General features: G+C 45.7%; 1 protein-coding gene across 7 annotated transcripts in view; it reads right to left on the bottom strand.

Annotated features, from left to right (window-relative positions):
• The window catches only part of LOC140425471 (catenin delta-2-like), a 1686689-nt gene that overhangs the window by 459763 nt on the left and 1205193 nt on the right, over positions 1–21733 (bottom strand). For all 7 annotated transcript variants that reach the window (XM_072509780.1, XM_072509779.1, XM_072509782.1 and 4 more), the window contains one exon: positions 16907–17101. In XM_072509780.1, coding sequence (XP_072365881.1) covers positions 16907–17101 — 195 coding nt within the window. The remainder of the gene's footprint in view (positions 1–16906; positions 17102–21733) is intronic.

The raw sequence follows: 21733 nt of genomic DNA, 5'->3' as shown, positions 1-21733 counted from the left end.
TATCACCCATTAAAAGTCTAGCTCTAATTTAAAATTTATGTTCCCTTCCTCTGCAATCCCTACAAGAAGAAATAGTTTATTCCAACTACCCACCAAATACATTAGGGGGACATGTTAGGTCAGTTGGCTGGGTTGCTTGCATGTGGTTTAGAATAGCATGAGTTTGATTCTTGTTCAGGCTAAGGTAGATTTGGGACCTGCCTCCTCACGCTATCCCTGAGAGTGGAAGACAATGGTAAATCACCACTGATGAATACTATCATTATTATTATTGTTATTACTGAAAAAAACATCTCTTGGAAGAAGCATTAGTAGACAATGAGCCAAGGATCTACCTTTGGAAACAGCATGCAATGACATCAAATACGTTCAGCATCTCAACTAGATCACCTCTTTCCAGAGGCTTGGAGCCGGTTGAACCTGAATATATGATATTCAGGATATTTGATACCAGCTCAAAGTTAGAAAAGGGGACGGAGAGTAATAATTTTGCTTTAAAGTACAAGAAACATTGGAATCACTTAGAAATTAATGAGCTCTTCTATTCTATTGCACTGTATCAGCGCTGTTCAGGTTGTTGCCCTCTTGTGCCCCCTTATTCCTCTCAGCATCGTACACTGTCTTCCTCCTCCCTAGGCTCTCACTGTTTTGGAACCAAGTCATAAAACACTGTCTCCTACCCAATGAATTCTCTGCCAGGCCCTCAAAGCTGTGCAGAACCCCATACCCCCCGACCCCCTTCCCCCCCTCCCCCCCCTCTCCCCCCCCGACCCCCTCTCCCCCCGACCCCCTCCACCCCCCCTCCCCCCCCCTCCCCCCTCTCCCCCCCGGCCCCCTCTCCCCCCCTCTTCCCCCCCCCCCCCAGTCTTCTCTTTCTCTTGCAAGCAACACTTTTTCAATAATAAAACGAAGGCCAATCACATCACAATGATTTCCTGACTTACTTTAGCTGTAGCTCGGCTGGTAGCACTTTTGTATTTGGATCAGGACGTTGTGGATTCAGGACCCACTCCAGAGATTTTGAGCGTAATATTTTGCCATCATTTGAATGAAATGTGAAACCTTCTGCTCTTTCAAGTGGACATAAATAAATCCCATGGCACTGTTTTGAAGAAGAGCAGGACCAGTATCCTAGCTGATAATTATCCCTCAAGCAACACCACTGAGAAAGTATACCAAGTTTATCAGCTCAGTTTCACATTGCTGTTGAGGGGAGCTTCCTGTGCACAAACAGGCTGCTGCATTTCATTCACTGCAGCAGTGACAACACTGAAAAAAAGGTCATTGGCTGCAAAATGCTTTGGGGACATCCTGAACTTGTGGAACACGCTAAGGAAAGACACGTTCCTTCTTTCTCTTCTGCTCGGAGCTAGAACATTGGTTGCGCCTTGCAGCACATCCTAGCCCTTTACTGCAATAAATATAACTGGCAAACACAGTCTGAGATGCATCTTGTTTCATTTGCTCGATACAGCTTTAACTGCATACTTTTAGGCAAGCATCAGCAGTTTACAAAGCATTAGATATAATGCTCTCAGAACAGGATGTACCAAACAATAAAGAAAAGAGCCAAAGTGTGAACTTATAAGAAAAACAGTTCCAAGGCAGACATACCGTCCTTGAACAGTGTCTTTAGTCTCACAAATCCATTAAATTGTTTCCTTTTATTACGACAATTGATGTTCATCCAGTTAAGGCACATTCAGCCATGGAACAGAACATGGTGTCAGCATCTAGCGCATAATGATTCATCCAATCTGCCCAAATAAGGTGCCTCAGTCTTCACCGAATAAAAGCAGAACATCCGTGTGACATTTTCCATTGGCTGAACTTTGAGATAGTTCAGCAGATTTATACACTCCGGCCGCCGTTCCGGCCTGGAGCCTGGTTGAGCCTAACCAAACTGCTTTCTCACGTGAAGCATATGCATGATAGACCTCAACCTTAATGGCATCAGACCATGTGAGATTTGAGCACAGCTTCCCAGATGTAAAAGGTCACTATCCCAACCCAATTGCTAATTTGTTTTATAATCAAATTGACTCTGTGGTTATCAATCACTGATTTGCATGTTTCATCAGAACATAAGAAATAGAGGCAGGAGTAGGCCTTTGAGCCTCTCAAGCCTTCTCCACCATTCGATATTACGGATGAACTCTTACATCAACTGCATTTTCCTGCCTTATCAATTGAGGGAACTTCTTTGCAGCCCCTCTAAGGGAGAAAAAAATTAAAGAGGAAACTGTTGAAGATAGTGGGAGGACATCCCTCTTTGAAGTAAACATTTGAGCAATTACATCATTAGCAAATTTTCTGTGTGAGGCCTTCTTCCCAACCTCCATCTAACTTTTGCAGTGAGGTGCAGCGAGGTGCAGAGTTTTTGTTCCATTTACATCAAATTGAAAAGACACGGAGCGGGATTTTCTGGACGTTCCCGCTGGTCTGATCCTCCGGTGCCAGCAATGGTGAGCCCCCGCTGCGAATTCTCTGACTAGGGAATCCATGGTGAGTGGTCGCCGTTGGCAATCCCGCAGCCACAAGACACATCACCGGGGGGGGGGGGGGGGTACGGAACAGCCCGCCCTTTCCTCATCCTAGTCCGAATCGCTTGTCGTAGCTTCAGCAGGAAATCCCAATCACATGGGGCGTAATTGTCCTAAAAGATTTCGGAGTGGGGTCTCCATTGGGAAACGGGGTGTGATTCCCAGTGGGTGGGTCGGCACGATCCAGATCACAATACACCCGCACTTCGAAATTGTCTTAAACACACTGCCAAGCCCAGCTTCACAGAGATTGGGGTGCCTTTTTTGAAAGATGGCCCAATCCCAAGTTAAGTGACAGGCAGCCCCCCCCCTCCATTTTCACTGGCATCATTTTTCCCCCACCCCCCCCTCACACCTCAAAGAATCACTTGCATCATCCTCCTCTCCCTTGCCTCCTCAAGATCACAAGCATCAACTCCTTCTCCCATCTCCACCCTAATGGGATCGCTGGCATCGGGGCCCTTCCAATGGGTCTCCCACCAGGCCATGGCCTTTCAGACCCCTGTCCCTCAGGTCCCACCCCTTCAGGCCCTGTTCCTTAATATCCCACCCCCTTAGCAGTGCCAAGTTGGCACTGCCAGGGTGCCAGTGACAGTGACCACCCAGAGCTACAATTGTCTCTGAGCCCCCCAGCTGTAGTCATCACATCTGGTCTCTGTTTGTGGAGGCCAGTAGTGATTCGAGTCGGCTTCACATTGCGCTAGCAGGTGGGATAGTAACAGGAGGCAAGAGAATTTGTCTTAAAGCCAATTTCAAATATTTAAATGCTACTTTTAATATGCTAAACTGGTTCACGCGCAATGAGGGCATGAACCAGATCACGTCAGCTGGAGTAGGATGGTAGCATCGGACACTGTTTGGCACAGACGCAAATACTGTTTCGGGCCTCTCCAGACATTGTCTTGACATCGCGGGATTTGTACTGGGCACAATGCGGTCTATTTGGTGTATGGTGGGTGTGGAGTTGGAGCTTCCTGATAATCTTCTCCAAAGTTATAGCAGCTAACATGGACAACGTTCCAAGATCATTCTGAGTGGATGTCTCGAAACTGCTACTGGTGGGACAATCAGAAATGCAAAATGATTCATTTTACGAAAACTCTGATGTAAGATCCCGGCCTGACGTAAAAGGCTTTTGTCCAACACTACATTTTGTTTCATGCTGAAAAAGGATAAAGGCAGCATCATCATCATCTTGAAACTTGATTGGATGGTTCCCATGAAAAGGTCTTGGGGCAGAACAGTCTCACCTACTTGACCAAGTGTATACACCTGACCTGTGCTTGATGCTGCTGCTGGGTGTCAAAAACAGGAAGGATTGTGCTGCAAAGCACACAAAAAAGTCATACTGAGTGATTTTCCGGATCACTTTAGAGGGCCATTGGGAATCAACTACGCTAGCGTGGGGTTGGAGTCACATATGGACCAGGCCGGTTAAAGACGGCAGTTTTTCTTCCCTATAGGACATTCGAATAGGACATTGGACTAATCCAATGGCTTCACAGTCAGTATTACTAATGCTATTTTTTTAAATCTCCAAATATCTTAAAAGGAATTATATTCACAAACTGCAATTGAAGGATTTATCAAATTCTCCAGATTATTCATCCAGCCATCAGGGTTACCAGTCTAGCAACTTAACCCTGCACTATTTTAGCAGTATATGCAAAATAACATGCTCAAAAAGAAAAAAAAATGCAATGAGTGGCTGAAAGTGAATGAAATTCACTCGCTCAAGCATCTGAAGTATTAAGAGGGTTGCTCTGCATTACCGCCAAACAGTGTTCTCAGCTCTAGATTGCAAATTTATATGTACCATAGCCCTGATGTCGAAATCTCTGCTTCAAGGGGATACCACATGAGGTTGGAGGGAATAGCAGCTGTCGAGAAACCCAAGAGATCATATAGTTTATCAGGCACAAAGAGGAGATGTCATGACAGTATTAAAAATATATCTATCCAAAGTTCATCTGCAGCATCCCCCGGGTAGCCTATAGCCTGAGAAGCCAGGAGTTGAATTTGATCAAGCTCTGTTTAGTATGTTGAGGCAAAGAATTGGCAGAAATTCTCCACTTGAGAAAGAGCTTTGGCTCTTGTGAAAAGCCAGGAGAGTGGCTGAATGACAACTCTTAGCACACAGCTGTTGATCTCATAAAGATGCAGCAATGGATAACTTTAGCAGAAAATACTATCATTGAAAAGCACTTACCCATGGCGTGCATTTTGCCTCGAGTTTACCCTTGATCGCTTCCTTATAATTCTCAGTTCCCTGTGCTTCTGTATTGAGTTGCACAGAGTTACTGAGTGGCACAGGCACATGAGTGCCAGATTGTGCCCATTACTCCAAAACCAAAGAGTTGTGAAGCTTAATCCGCAGATGAACAACTGTCATTCCAAATGTTCTCTGCCAAGTCTTCCGAGGCAGTAGAAAGAAGACTCTTGTGCAGAAAGCTAGCAAGGGACAACCTCCTATACCCCTAGCCATCATCAACTAGTGGCATGGGCAATTACTTACATGATTGCTCGCCCTCCTTCCATGCTGTGGGTCTGCTCTGATGGAATATTGTTACTGCGCTACGTCACAGGGAGGTTCCTCACCCCACTGGGAAACCAGACATCTTATTCATAAGGTGCAAACTAATAAAGGCAAAATACGCGGCATAGGATCTTTTTTGTTGAAATGGGATATTCCTGGACAATTTTGGTCCCATGGCAAGGTGGGTAAATCAGCATTTCTGCCAAAAGAGACCCTTCCGCCTTGAACCAAATCATTGAAGATGTAATTGATGTGTGTCACGGGCATCCACCTTTGTCTAAAAGTGCCATACAGACTATTTTCCCCAGCGGGAAGGAAAAGATTCAGAAGTCACCCGCACGTGTTAGTGCCAAGCAACAGTCATGCATATTAGTCAAATTTGCTGCTTCCTCATGTTTTGATAAGATTTGGCCAGACACTGCAGAGGCCCTTAAATGTATGATAAGAGAAAACAACACCAACTTGCATTTATAATAAGGCGATAAAAATGTCTGAATCAGCCCCCACAGGAGTGCTACCAGCCAAAAATAAATGACACCAAGCCAAAGGAAAAAAAGGACCAAAAGCTTAGGAAAAAAGGTAGGTTTGCAAAGGTCTCGATTTAGCCAAATAGGAACAAATCCCATAATGAGAGCGTTTAGCCACATTTCCTGTTGCTCGCAGCGCCAAGAAACACATAGCTATTCAACACAATTCACTTTGCATAAGGGCTCAGCTCGGAATGCGTGGCCGAGGCTGCACATAGCTCTATTTTGTACACTGAGAAGCTCTGCTCACTGGAACTCCCCAGTGCAGCAAGCGATCGGGACACCACTTTTAAATGGTGCCCCAAACTCCCAAAATGATCCCCGACCTCCCACCCAGCCTGAACTCACTATAGGAGGGCCCTGCACTCCCCAACACCCACACAGGGAACCCCCAGCCCAATGAATGAAATGAAATGAAAATGAAATGAAAATCGCTTATTGTCACAAGTAGGCTTCAATGAAATTGCTGTGAAAAGCCCCTAGTCGCCACATTCCGGCACCTGTTCGGGGAGGCTGGTACGGGAATTGAACCGTGCTGTTGGCCTGCCTTGGTCTGCTTTCAAAGCCAGCGATTTATCCCAGTGTGCTAATCCAGCCCCAGTGCATACAAAGTGCATCACATGCATACAAAGAATCTTGGCATTTTGGCAACCCTGCCAACTGGCAGTGCCACCTGGGCACCTTGGCAGTGCTAGGTTGGCACCCAGGTGGCACTGCCAGGATCCAAGGCTGGCACTGCCAAGGTGGCCAAGTGGCAACACAAGTGCCAGGGCACCACCCTGCCCAAAGGACATGCAGCTAGGATCCTACGATCCCCTGGGAGACCCCGACAAGTGCTGTCCCATTTGGTCCACATTTGTGAAGACCAGTTTTGTTTTGTTTTTTCAAAAAATATACTTCATTCATAAAATCTATCATAAACATTACAGAACATTTCGAATTGTCTTGACTGTACATTTCCATCAGAGTTACACATTCCCTTGACTTTCTTCCTTTCAATTTTGATAACCTTACACACATATCGCTCTTTACGTTACAATTCCTTCTTAAACATTTACATTGTCATGTTTCTTTTATACATTGGAGTGTTAATGACCCAGACCGAGGGGGGGTTTACACTGTTACATTTGTGAAGACCAGTACTGAACAGCACCCACCTAAGGTCTCTGAGGCAAAAGGGGTGAATTCAAAACCCTCCACTACCTTGGGACTCTGCACATTAGAGTGAGACTAACTGTCTCATTTTAATACGCAGATTTGCCAAAAAGTGATGCATTGTGGGCAGAATTTAAATCGCAACGTCTCGTGAAATTGCATTGGATCACACGAGACTTTGTGAGCTGGGTAGTTCCCGGAAGCGGGGTCTCCCGGCATTTCCCGGCCATGCTGCGCCATGGCGAGCTATCTTTCCGGTGGAGCATGGCCAATGGACCGCGGCCACAGTGACTAAAAGGAAGAGAGTGAAAGGCTGAGAAGTTTAGGGAGAAGCTTCTACCGCTTTGGGCATGGATGGCCGAAGCCTTGGCCAGTAGTCTCAGCTCTGGACTGTCGAGCTATATGTTCTATGGCCCTGATGCGGAAGATCTGGTTCGAGGGGATACCACCTGAGGCAAAGGGAAAGGCAAAGATGGGAGAAAGGATGTGGCAGATGGATACCAAGCCAGAATTGGAGGAATCCAAGCTTGCAGGGCTGACGCAGATTACAGAGTTAAGGAAAGGTAGAGTGACTTGAAAAGAAGGAAGAGAATTTTTATATCAGGTCATTCCCAGAACAGGAACTTGGCATGAGCTAGGGCACAGGCAGTATATTTTTGGATAAGTTCAAATTTATGGAGGGCGAAAGATGGGAGTCGAGGCAGGAGATCACTGGAACTGTCGAGACTGAAAGAAATGAAATAAAAAGAGATTAAGAGGAGGTGTGGGGTTGGGGTGGAGGGGGCATGGTCAGCGGGGACAGGGGTGGAGGATTAAAAGGGCCTTCAGGAATGTAGGTGCACATCTTTCCTGAGACTCATCGAACTTAATGACAAGACCTGTGTGCACGGTATTGGGACAGAGGCCCGGGAATCAGAGGGGACGCTGCCATGCTAATAAGAGATCCAATACTCTGCTTTACCTCTTGCCAAACTTGACAGTGCTGAGATGCAAACTGTGTTGTCCATGCGAGTTCTGAAGTTCAATCTGCATAATTAGTGTCTATGCATATCAGCATTTATCATTATCATTCATACATAGGTATATCGGCCAATTTTGTTTTTAAAATTGAAAAGAATCACAGGGGCGCTGGAGGGGAGGTTAGTGCCGCTGTTAAGTGTATAAAGTCCCAATTGGGACGATGTGAGATTCGCAAAGAAGGTGTTTAGGGCCATCCCCGACTTGGACACACACAAACTGATAGTGGGGGGGGACTGGAACTTGGTGCAGGCGCCAAGGTTGGACAGGTAACGGCCACGCTCGCTGGTCCCATCAGGGGGGGCGAAGGTGTTGGCTGGGCTAATGGTGGAAATGGGAGGGGTGGACCCTTGGAGGTTTCTGCACCCGAGGGAACGGGAGTACTCATTTTTCTCAGCAGTCCATAAGGTATACTTGCGGATCGACATTTTCGTGGTGGGGAAGGCTTTGCTGGCTGGGGTTAAGGGGTCGGAATACCCGGCAATTGCAGTGTTAGATCATGCTCCGCATTGGGTGGATATGGTACTGGAGAAGGGGGTAGCGCAGAGGCCGGGGTGGAAATTAGATGTGGGACTTTTGGGGGACCAAGTGTTCTGTGACAAAATTGAAAAGGTAATGAAGGAATATGTAGGTTTCAACTGTACGGGTGAGGTGTCGAAGGCAGTTGTCTGGGAGGCTCTAAAGGCAGTGGTGAGGGGTGAGGTGATTTAGTTTAAGGCCAGGGTGGACAAAGAGGAGAGGTTGGAGTGGCAGAGGGTAATAGATGAGATGTTGGAGGTAGATAGGAGTTATGCAGAAGGTGGGGACCCAGCGAAGCTGGAAAAGAGGAAGGAACTACAGGCGAGCTTTGACCGGCTATCTACCAGAAAGGCGGTGCGCCAATTGAGACGAGCAAGGGGGACAGTTTACGGACATGGAGATAAGGTATGTTAGCATGTCAGCTCCGGAGGGAAGCAGCGGCAAGGGAAATTGTTCAGGTGAGGGATAGGGCAGAGAAGTTGGTGGTGGCTCCGGATCTGATTAACAAGGATTTTGAGGAATTTTATGAGAGGTTGTACAGGTCAGAGCCACCTGGGGGAGACCGTGAGATGCAGGAATTTCTAGATGGGTTGGATTACCCGAGGTTAGGGGAGGGGGACAGGGCTACATTAGAATGAGGGATAGTGGAGCAGGAGATAAAGGATGCGATTGGGAGGATGCAGTCGGGGAAGGTGGCGGGGCCGGATGGGTTTCCGGTGGAATATGAGTTAATGGTGACTATGGGTGATTCCTGATTCCTTTTTGTCATTTGTTTATGTGAACATGCGGGCTAATGTTTGGGGTTTGGTGGGAAGATGGGATCGTTGTTATTGATTTGGGGATTGACATATTTGTTACTGATTATTGTTTGTTGTTGGTGGGTGTAAATCTGGGAGAAAATGTGAAAAAGGAGGAGAATAAAAAATATATATATTTTTTTTAAATTGAAAAGCATCTTTTGTGAAGTATTCATTAATTAGTTGAGTGCACCAGCCTGGGGCATTGATGCTGGGTAGAGACTCCTTTCCCTCATGCCAATATCAGGCACTTTTGGATCAAGTGTAACACGATGAGATACAGAATAAGTTTCCTCTGCTCTGACCAACATCACAGTTGGGATTATTTTCCGCGTCTATCGGAAGCCTTGTTTACACACAGAAATGGCAAAGTTATGCCGCTCTGTGGAAAGTTCCAGGCCTATGTCTCAGCTTCAAACCCAGGAAAGCACACGGATTAAAACATTTCCACTTTCGACACCAGTCATCATATGGTCTCTCAATGTGAGATTTCCATTTCATTCCCCAATGTGGAATTTAGATGAGATCATCCAAACTCACTACAGGAACAGCACAGTTTCTGCATACCCTGCTATTCTGCTATAACAGTTCCCATGTTTCACATTCACGCTGTAGTGAAGTCAATTGAATTTGAGAATTTTCTTTCCTATTTCCCCAGAGCATATAAGCAGATCAGCGACCTCCACGATGCTTTAAGTTATTAGATAAGGGTATAAAGCGATATGGAGCCAAGCCAGGTAAATGGAGTTGGATACAAATCAGCCATATAATTCCCTCCCGAAATAACTTCACCTCACCCTCTTACTTTAAAATGGTCCTTAAAACCAATCTTTGTGACCAAGCCTTTGTCCTAGTATCTCCTTATTTGGCACAGTGACAATTTCTGTCTTTTTACACTCTTGCGTAGTGCCTTGGGCTATCTTAAAGACATTAAAGGTACAATATTCATGGAAATTTACAAAGCTTTACATGATTCTGATTGGCATGAATGGTGATTAAAAGATAGAAGGCGGGATTCTCCGGTCCGCCAGCCGCGTATTCCAGCGCCGCCAGCACTGGGATTCTCCGTTCCCGCAGTCAGCCAATGTGGTTTCCCATTGTGGCTACCTGACGCCATTGGAAAACTCGCAGGCGTTGGAGTGCTGCCGGCGAACCGGGGGATCCCGCCGATGGAGAATTCCACTGAGAGTTTTTTGATTGGCTTTTCAGCTCGCACGTAGGCTGTCGATTTGTGGGAAGCACTTTCTTAACAATAGCAGCAAGCCTTCACGGCATTCTTTTGTTTCTTGGGAGAGCTGACACGGAGGGCGCAATGTCGCGTGCTGAGCTTGGTGTGCTGAAGGGGGCAGCATTGTCAGTGTGAGAACTAGTACGACACAACACATAACCAAATCGCTTTCACTTAAGATTGCCAACTCTCCAGGCTTGTCCTGGAGTCACCAGGAATTAAAGATTAGTCTCAAGGATACTGCCAAGAGCAACCACAGAAGAAAAACCATAGGGGCCTGCAAAAGGAATTGTGTGTTTTTGGAGACTTCTATGAGTTTTTTTTCGCTGAGCAGTTATTTAAAATATTGAAGGCGGTAGAAATACTGTTTGATTGACGGTCAAAATCATCCACTTGGGCAATGAAAGGTCAGTTCGCTTTGTGATTGGCGTGGGAAGGCGGAGCTTTGGGCACCCAATCATGGAAGAGGTGGGGCGGTTGGGTGTGGCTAGGTCATGTGAAGAATGCTTCAGGACAACGTCCAACCAGGACTGGCTGTTAGACGTTTTAGTTGCTGTGATATAAAGAGTCTAAAGTTCTGTTCCTTTTTCACCAACACACATTTATTTCATTCCAACAGACTCTGCACAATACTTTAACTACACATCACCCACCAGAGGCCACCTGAAGCCCCTTTACAGATCAGTGTCAATTAATGGATACTTAACATAAATGAGACAACTAATTGCAATGTCTCTTAACCCATTGCTTAACAGTCTCCCCTTCCTTGGAGAAAAAAAATAATTATGTGAAAACAAAATTTCAAGAAACTCAAAAACACACACATGATCCCCCCCCCCCCCCCCCCCCCGCCTTTTTTTTTGTTTGGACGAGAAAGAAAAAAAACAGTCACAGAAACAAGCGCCCTTCATTAACAATATCCAAAAGTTTCTGTGAACCCGCCCCTCTTTTCGTAAAACAGTCTGACAATTGATAGCTACTGTCGACCCATTTAATTTTTATTATCTCCCCTCTGTCCAACATCTGCTTCAAACTTGCGATGTCTGTCCGTAACCTCTTTTCATTGACACTTATTGTAGAGTGCACATTTTCCCACAGGGATTTATTGTCAATGTGACAGTCAATAGGTATATTATCCAAATCCCCTAATCCCAAAATTTCTGTCAATATCTGACTTATATAAAAGGCCATATCCACCACCTCTACAAGGCTTAACGTCTCAGCAACCAAAGTGCTTTTTACCACTCTCCTTATTTTCTTTGTTTCCCACACAAGCGGGCAACATTTACCATTGTTCCCCAAAAGGAAAATTATAAAACCTCCTGCGCTTGAAACCCCATTACATAAATTTGCATAGGACGCGTCACTATAAACTATGAGTTTCAAGTGCCGAAGGTCACCTAAAACCGAGAACTTCAAAACACACTCCTGCATTTTTAGTTTGGCCAACGCTTTATTTGCTCTTATTATGTCTTCCACTTTGGGACCATTCATTTTTGTACTCAATTCTATGACATCAAAAGTCACGTCCGGTATAGTCTGTCTACCTAACCAGTTCAGTTGCCCAATTAAACTTCATAGTTGCTCTTTTTCTATCTTTTAAACTATTGCGGCTTTTTGTGAAACTCGGCCACAACTAATTGCTATTGGGCTGATGCTTTCCAAATAAGATTGCTGACGTAAAATTGCCCCTAACTTAGTCTGTCCAATTTCCAGTCCAATATATTTAAATGCACCGGAAGACTGACTTCCAACCCTGAATTCTTTCCTCAAACCAGAGATTACAATAGCTTCAAAATCTCTAGTCCCACCCCACAAAAAATCATCCACATGCATCATAAAAATGCCAGAAAGATTTCCTTTATAGTGCCAGTAAAACATTGCAGGATCTGCTTTCAACTGGCAACAGCCTAACTTTAACAAAACTGACCTTACCGAAAAATACCAGACTCTAGATGCATTATTTAATCCATATACACATTTGTTCAACTTCCAGAGAACCCCTTCTATGTTAGCTGCTTCTTTAGGAGGATGGAGAAAAATGTCTCTCTGGAGCTGATGCCCCTGCAAAAAGGCAGCTTTTATATCTATAGATTTGCAATCCCATGCCTTTGTGGCTAATAGAGCCAAGAAGATCTTTAAAATAACCTTTCCTGCTCTAGGTGAATCTACCCTTAAATCCTGATCTTCTAAGTTTTCTTCAAATCCCCTTGCCACAAGCCTGGCCTTTGCCTTATAAGTTCTATCCGGAAGAACCTTTTCCGTGCAAATCCATTTGTGGAATAGAGCTCTTTGTCCCCTATACTTCGGTGTATACCCCAAATTCACTCCAACTATGCAATTCTTGCTGTTTAGCTTCTTTGATAACTTTTTCATCTAATTTATTTGAAGCCACCAAAATCTCACGTGCATGTGGGCTTCTACTCCTATTAGTATTCGTAGTCTTACTCATGTTCCGAGTTCTTGATAAACTACGTCCCCTCTCCCGCCTGGTATTCATCAGAAGTGTTGTGTTCCTCTACAGAAACCCTGTCTATATTAGTTAACTGGTCCTCATAGTTCTGTAACACATGCGTACCAGATGACTCTGATTCCTCGTCATGTCTGTCTGCTCTGTCTAAATTTGAAAATTTGTAATCTGTACCCATTATCCTTGATGAATGTATCCTAACAGTTTGATTACCATGTTGCAAAATAATTGTTTTGCCGTCTATGCCTATGATCTTCCCTGGGCCTTTCCATTCATTAGAATTGTCTCTCTTATAGTATGCCATGCCTCCTTGCTGAAAAACGGCATCTGATGGTCGTACGTTATGTCTTAAAGCTCTGCGAATTCTTTCAGAGACTTCTGCTTCCAAAAAAGCTTTTCTCCTGCGATGTAATGCAGTTAAATGTTCAGCAAAACCAGAGCTAATTGTAGTCCCCTCCCAAGCTGGAGGCTGGTCATCCAAAATGGACGGAAATTTAGGATTTCTACCAAACACTAATTGATAAGGGCTATAGCCCCCAACCATCTGCAATGAATTATTTGCATGTACCACCCATGCTAAAGCTGAATTTAGCCTGCAATTTGGTCGATCCGCCAAAGTTTTCCGAAGCATGTCATTGATGACAGCATGATTTCTTTCACAGACTCCATTACTAAATGGGCTTTCTGCAGCCGTATTCAGAACTCTGATATTCACGTTTTCACACATATCCTTAAACTCATCATTCGCAAATTCTCCCCCATTGTCCGTAAGGAATTTTGCTGGTGGACCCATTCCTGTCCCTATCCATTTTTCCACGAATTCATCCAGAATTACTCTCTTTTCTTTACTTTGTACAATCATTGATTGACTAAATCTGGTTGCTAAATCTACAAAATGAGAAATAAATATATTATTTGCTTTATCCCAGATCTTAAGGTCCATGGGCACAATGACATTAAAATCCCTGGCCAAAGGTAGGGTTACTATCGGTTGTGCTGGTGTCCTTCTGTAGTTCCTACAAACTTCACAGCGATCACTAACCTGTTCTATCAGTTTAGTATAGTTGTCATCCCTTACTCATGCATCCTTTAATAAATTTTTCAGCCTCCGAGGAAACGGATGTGCAAATTGCCTCTGCAGTTTTAATACAACAAGCTTTTTATCAGCTAAAGTCCCATTTTCAACTGCCATCAACACATCCTTAACCACTCTACTTGAAATATTATTTGTCAGTAATGGAATACAATCGTGCCCCGACTGTGTAAATTGTAAGTCCACCGTCTTTCCAAAAACTGTTCCCTTATCCTGTTCCATATCCAGTTTCATGTGTGCTTTCTTCATCGACGGTCTGCTCAGAAGCAAAGGTATCTCACTTGATACAACATCCGTGCTAATGAAATGATTCACTCCGGCAATATTGCAAGAGATCACCACTCTTTTCAGCGACTTCAGAGTATTATCATCCCCAAACCTGAAACTTGTGGAACTTTCAAATTCCTTAACCTTGTTACGATTTTCAGCATTCAAGGAGTCCAGATAACATTTTAACCAGTCAATTCCACACACAGTAGATGTGCAGCCACTGTCCAATACAGCACAGTTGAAGGATTCTGCAACCAACACTCTCATTACCGGCGTAAAACTGCTTGTCAATAGGACAATGCCTTCTTTCTGGTCACTATTTTTTTCCTCTTCTGACTCTTCCATGTCATGTGTCGCTTCAAACACTCTATCATAACGAGTTGGACAGTTGAAAGCATAATGGTATTGAGAGTCACATTGAAAACATTGATTTATCATGCCCCGTGCATTTCTAGGGTTCATCTTCCTATTGTAGGTTCTAACTGGGTTTCTGTCTTCCTAATTTCCTTGTCTCGGTCTCCTTCTATAGTCTTGAGCCCTGTTTGTAGTCATACGATTTCGCCATCCTGTTAGTAGTGTATCTTCCATATTCTGCTTTATTGCAGGCTGACCTATTTGGGTCATCAGAGCCATAGGAATCGATTTGTTTCCCCAGAAACATTTGTAAAGCTTTTGTCATCTGTTCGAATAAGGTATCCTTATCAGTAAACTGAACTCCTGTCAAAACCAGGAGCCTATCCATGTTGCTCACTCTAGCACAGTCAAGTAATTTAAAGGCCACCACAGACTGTGGAAATTCCAGTTTGTGTTTCTGCAGCCTTTTATATAGTCTGCCAAATTCCATTATATAGTCTTCCATGGAGAAATCCTCCATTTTCCGGAACTTATCAAAATCCGACCATGCTTCATACGCACTTAACAAGTCATCTTTCTTATAAATCTTATCCATATAATGTAATAAAGTCTCCAGACATTCTTCTGAGTCTAACTCTTCCAATTCCAGCTCAGAAAGCACTTTGTTTCAGATTTTACTGCCATATGGTAGAGAAAGAGCCAATGCCATACCTTGTTTTCTCTTTCCCAAAGCAGTTACCTTAGTCCACATAACTACTGCACTTCTCCATTGGTCGTACGATTCCCTTTCAGAAAATAAGGGAGGATAGTCATATCCAGCCATCTTTATCCTCGGTTCAGCCATATATCCCTTTTTTTCTTTTCTCACTAACTCCTTGGTTTGATCTGGAAAAGTTGTATCTTTCAACCCTTCACATTTACACAGCAACCATCCTCTGCTACCAATTGTTAGACGTTTTAGTTGCTGTGATATGAAGAGTCTAAAGTTCTGTTCCTTTTTCACCAACACACATTTATTTCATTCCAACAGACTCTGCACAATACTTTAACTACACATCACCCACCAGAGGCCACCTGAAGCCCCTTTACATATCAGTGTCAATTAATGGATACTTAACCTAAAGGAGACAATGAATTGCAATGTCTCTTCACCCATTACTGAACACTAGCAACTTTAAACCTTTAAAAAAAATTTTTTTAAGTATCCAATTATTTTTTTCCAATTAAGGGGCAATTTAGCGTGGTTTTTCCACCTGCCCTACACATCTTGGAGTTGTGGGGGTGAGACCCACACAGACACGGGGAGAATGTGCAAACTCCGCACGGACAGTGCAGTGCTAACCACTGCGCCACCCGGAAACCCTAAACTTGACTAAAATTGTGACTTTGAGGAGCGAATGGACTGCCAGGATCAGCAGTTAGATGGGTATGGACTATTCGTTCACTGATATATTCAACCAGCAGTGATGTTATCAAGTACCGAGGCAGTGGTTTTTAGAGCTGAAATACCACGCTTGACTTTCACTGCATTTCTTTATTTTTGACATAAATAAAATATTAACTTTTTTTTTTACCTGATGGTTTTTTTAAACTGCTGTACCCACAGAAATGGATATGTCGAGTAAAAAGACAAGATGAGTTACATACCACTGGAGAACACAACCTTTCCCGATCACTAATTTAGTCAAATTAAATCATAATTGATTAAAGTTATCCAGCAGCGGCTTTTTGAAATATCTTTGATGATCACGATAAATGCTTCATTCCAATTGCTGGCAAACTTGACTTGCAGGAATGTGGTTTTAGGCAGATTGCAGGGGAGTAAGAACAGCAAATGCCATTCTGCCTGTCCCTCGCAATCTGCCTTTCAGTGTGATGTTGGGTGTACATTGGGTGTGATGTTGAAACAAGGCCCGAACTGCCCTCTTTCACATTCAGAAACAATTCGACGACACTAATTTGAAGAAGAGCTGGGGAATTCTTCTTGGTGTCCTGGCCCATGTTTATTCCTCAGCCAAAACCATTAAAACTGATGATCTGACCATTATCTCAGAGCTGTTTCTGGGACTTTTCTGTGCTCAGGTTTGCTGCTGTATTTCCTACGTGACAACAAAACATCACATTTCAAAAATACTAATTGGCTGCGATGCATTTAGCAACATCTTGAGATCAACAAAGGTACGATATAAGTGCAATTTTGTTCTTTGTTCTACGTGCAGATTTCTCACTGGGAGTTACGATGCATGTAACCATATTGATTGGGGCAGCGGGGTGGGGGTGGGGGGTGCAGGCAAGGCAAGACAAGGGCAGCAGATGTATAACTTATAAAATTACAATATAGTATGACAGAGACCACTTTGGTGACTGAGCACGACCGCTTTATACACATCACTGTACCTGTACTAGTGCGATATGTCCCTGCAAGAGATGCCTGCAGCGGGTCTCCTTGACTTTGACTTAGGCTCCTCATTGGGGGCTTTTGATAGACTCTATCTTCGTATATAGGGTCGATGTGGTGCTCTGGAGACTGAAGTGGGCGCAGGTCAGGGCCCAGGTGGCTGTGCTGGCTGCTGTAGGAGGCACGGGAACTGGCTGTGGTGCATGAGAGAAAACAACATGTTGTGAGTTCAAATCCCGCAGTCAACATGAGCAGAAAAACAAAAGCTGAACATATTCTGAAACTGCAAACTGGGGGACACCGTCAGGTCAGGTCAGCTCTCTGGTAGATGTGAGACTGAGGCCTCATTTTTCAATTTGTTAGGAAATCAGACATGATCACAATCCTGGGAAGGGGTGGGATGAATTTAACCCAACCTATCCAACAGGTTTCTGACAAAATTGGCTCAGCCACTGAAATGAAATGAAAATGAAAATCGCTTATTGTCACAAGTAGGCTTCAAATGAAGTTACTGTGAAAAGCCCCTAGTCGCCACATTCCGGCGCCCGTTCGGAGAGGCTGGTACAGGAATTGAACCGTGCTGCTGGCCTGCCTTGGTCTGCTTTCAAAGTCAGCGATTTAGCCCTGTGCTAAACCAGCCCCTTGGATTTACATTCCAGTTGGTTTTACCCTCCGTTACCTGCGGGCAATGTGGATTATTTGATACACAATTCATAACAATGGAACAAAATCAACTGAAATGACACACAGTCCCTGGTTACAAAAACAACAAGCTGGATAGCTTAATGCCATTCATTAATTAGTGCCATGGGGACCCAGGTTGGCATCTGACATACTGGATTATAGCCATCTTGCTGCCATGGGAAGCAGGCAAACAGATTGCAGGTGTTGTCCTGCATGAGGTGGGCAAGTTCCAGAACACTCATTCTCACTAGTCTGCCCTGATATACGCTTCCAGGCTGACTGAGAAGTAACAATGGAAGAAACACAGAAACATCCGGTCACAGTTTTGGAAAAACCCGAACCAGGGGAGGGAGAAAACTGTTTAAAAAAATTATGGAGTGCTAAGCTGCAGTGGGGTAGGGGTGGGGATGGCGGAATCAGTTGAATAATTCAGCAATAACTCTACATCACAAAGAGACAGAGCAATGTGCTGGTTGTAGAAAAGGGACAAACAGACTGAAGCAATACATCTCTGACGAAGGGGCATTGCAGGGCAGAGTCAAGCGAGTTAAACCATTTGCATTAAAGCTGGCCTGGCATACCTGACACCCGCAACAGATGCCCAAATAGAAAGTATTCTCTCCTGCTATGATGAACATAAAATTTAACACTGTATAAACCTCAAATTGTTTAAACCACCCAAAGCATCTCCTCATTATTTTGAAAAGAGTGGGTGTATTGATACCTGTGTATACATGCAGGTGTTTTATATATATGCGGGAATATATGTATCTGCAAGAGAGAATGTATGAGACAGAGAAGCTGGGTGGAATTCTCAGTTCCAGCAGCTAAGTGGCGGTGCCAACGGAGACTTCGCGGTTGGTTCACGATGGGAAAATCAGCGTGAACCCCTCACCGATTCCGGTACCAGTGAAGGGCTTGCACCGGCGCCACATAAACCACCCGCCGATCGTGCGGATAATGACCGGAAAATCGTCGGGCCCCGGGCTGCACTTGCACAGGACTGATGGCCTGCACCTGTCGCGGCAGAAAACATGGCGGCGGCCGTGCTGGAATCGTTATTTAAAATAAATTTAGAGTACCCAATTATAATTTTTTCCAATTAAGGGGCAATTTAGCATGGCCAATCTACCTACCCTGCACATATTTGGGCTGTGGGGGGAAACCCACGCAAACACAGGGAGAATGTGCAAACTCCACATGGGCAGTGACCCAGGGCCGGGATTCTGTGCAGGAATCCTAACCCGCCCACGCCGACCGCACAGCCCAGCCCCTGTCCAATCCTGACCACGCCCCCCAGCCCAAGCAGAAGCCCCCCGGCCAGCGGCACAGATGCCGGACGAGTGTGGTGGCGGTGGACACTGTCCGCAGCCGGCATGCTGGGTTCCTGACTGCTGGGACCACACGTGACCCGCGCCATCGGGAACTCGGCTCATCGGGGGCAGGGCATCGCGGGTTGGCCAGCCGATGACACGCCAACGGCATTGCAACTGTGTACGGCGAGCTTCCCAATGAAGCCAACTTGGATGGGCAGAGCATCGCGTACCAGCGTCAAACCGGCGCCTATCCCGAATCCGCCATCGGAGGCCATTCTCCCCCCGATTGCCGAACCCGATTTCAGTGTCGGGCTACGGAGAATTCCACCTGCCGTGTGTGTGAAAGACAGAAACAGCGCATGGGAAACTGCTCATGTGAGCGTGAGGGCATGTGTGGATGGGATTTTCCAGCGCTTCCTGTCGGCGGGGTCTTCCAGTTCTGCCGAAGGCAACTCCCCGCGGTAAGCTCCCGAAGGGCAGGATGGGCGAGCCGTGCTAGACGCTGTAGACATCGGCAGGACCGGAAGATCCCATCGGCAGCCAATGGTGAGCCGCCTCCGTCCGTGGAAAACATACTGCCGGGGGCGGCGTTAGGAAATTCAGGCCCTGTGTGAATGTGTGCAAAAAGAAAACAAACAATGTGCACGTGTGGAAGAGAACAACTATGTGTGAGAGAATTGGCTTGTGTGAGAGGAGAAAGGATAAAGGTGCGTGTGTGTGAGCACATATAAAATATCAACGGGAGATAGCATGTGTCCTTCTTTGATTTTGGAGAACGAGAAGTAATTGTGTCTGCGTTCAATCTTCCATTGGCAATATTGGTTAAATGGATTAAGATTGAGGTACCAGGGTCAAGTGATGATACATGATATATGACACTGGAATGGAGTCAGCAGAACCACAGTAGCTTCAGTTCGGTCATCTTACAGTAATATATGTTTTCGCTGGAGTAAATGGATTTGCAATGCAGCCTCAGACAAAAACAATTTCATGCAAATGATTCTTCTTTTTCTTGGACTAAAACCTGGGGCTGGATCCTCCGATTCTGGGGCTATGTCCCCACGCCAGCGTTTTACGCCAGAAAAATTGGTGCAAAACGGCCACCAATTCCCCGTTTTGCTGGGAACTAGTGTGGCCACCTGGGATGGCCACTTCCAACTAGGGTACAGAGAAACTCGCAAAGCCTGGCTGGTAAAATGGACAAGCCAAGACTCAGGCAGGTTCAGAGCCTGAAATGCATATTTGCCAGCAAAAAGTCCAGACGGTATCGAAACTCCGTCCCATTAGCATTTTAATGGGGCTGATTAACATTTGATGGCCCATCTTCACCAAAACAAAGGATTGGTACTCAAGCAACCGGGACAGTCCCAGACATTTCGGCACCACTCCCTGTTCAAGGGAAACGCAAACAACGGGGTCAGTGACCGCTTGGGACACGCCCAGCCTTCCAGATCCTAGCCCACTTATTGGCTAAAGAATCGAACAGAGTGATCAGGGATCACCCAATTAGTAAGGCCCAAATCGAAAGACCGGCCAAAAGAGCGCGAAAACCCCCCCCGAGTATAAGAAGAAGAGTTCGCCATATGTTTGCTCTCTCTTGACGCTCTCTTGGCCTTGGTACCCCGGTCACAGCCATCGCCAATCGTAGCAACACCAGAAGCGAGTCCAAGTTCAACGCTCGCTACCAGACGGATGAGCCCAGCTGAGCAGCAGTTACTCCTTCGAACCCGAGAGATCCAGAATCGAACAGCGGCCACTGTTCTCTGACCTAAGCCGGGTGCCCGAAGTTAAGTACAGGTTGTCTTAGTCGATAGGTGTAGTTAACTAGTAGTGTTTATGTTGCATAACTAACGGTGTCTAAATAAAGTACCCTTGACCTTGAACTAACTAACTGGTGTTTGGCTCTTTGATCGATAGCCGGTTGAAACTTATGGTGGTATCATTCGATACCTGGCGACTCTAAGCATTCGGACATAGATAACATAGAAAGAAAGACAAATTCACTGACTGCCATAATTGGAACAGAGCCACAGAAAAGACAGAGTAAAAGAAACTCGCAACACTAGCAGGATGGCACGTAGAGCACCCTGCTCTAGCTGCCGATATGCTCCGGAGAATTGCCGGATCCGTGCTAGTGCATGCACACGGCGGCGGCCTGCAGTGGCCACAGCGTGCAACATGGCGGCCGCTCGTGGACCCGGACCGCGAAATAGTCTCCCCCTTCGGCCAGCTCGCGCGGCCCGGACCTCCCCATCACAGTGCCCCCAGCCCCGAATAATGTCCCTCTGCCCGCGGATCGGCCTTCCCCTGACTGTGGCGACGCTGGACTGGGTCCGCAGCCGCCAAGCTGAGTTCCCGACGGATGGGCTCACACGCGACCCATGCCATCGGGAACTCGGTCGGTAGGGGGCGGAGCATCGGGGTTCGGGTGGAAGGCAATGTCCTGAGGCCGTCAATACGTGGCGGGGTGCTTTCGAGGGGGGGGGGAGCATCGCGAAGGCGCCGCCGCCCCGATTTGGTCGGGAACTTGGATTCTCCGGCCGTTCGTCGACCGTAATTTCAGCGTCGGCGGCCAGAGAATCCAACCCCTTATTTTCAAATTATACTTGGATACAATGTGAATGCAATGGTGAGCATTAGTCAGCAGCTCTGACCCTGATACGAACTCTAAGGCAGGTCATCTCCCACGCACAGCTGAAGAACACAACCAGTAACTATGATTGAACCGTGCAACCTCATGGACAAATACATCAAATTAATGGTTCAATTCCACAGCCTTGACTCTGAAAGCTAGAGCTGAGTGTAAGGAGAAAGGCGAATTCCTCT

The sequence above is a fragment of the Scyliorhinus torazame genome, chromosome 6 (assembly GCF_047496885.1).
Source record: "Scyliorhinus torazame isolate Kashiwa2021f chromosome 6, sScyTor2.1, whole genome shotgun sequence".
NCBI classification, from domain to species: domain Eukaryota; kingdom Metazoa; phylum Chordata; class Chondrichthyes; order Carcharhiniformes; family Scyliorhinidae; genus Scyliorhinus; species Scyliorhinus torazame.
This window is presented reverse-complemented; position numbering and strand designations above follow the sequence as displayed.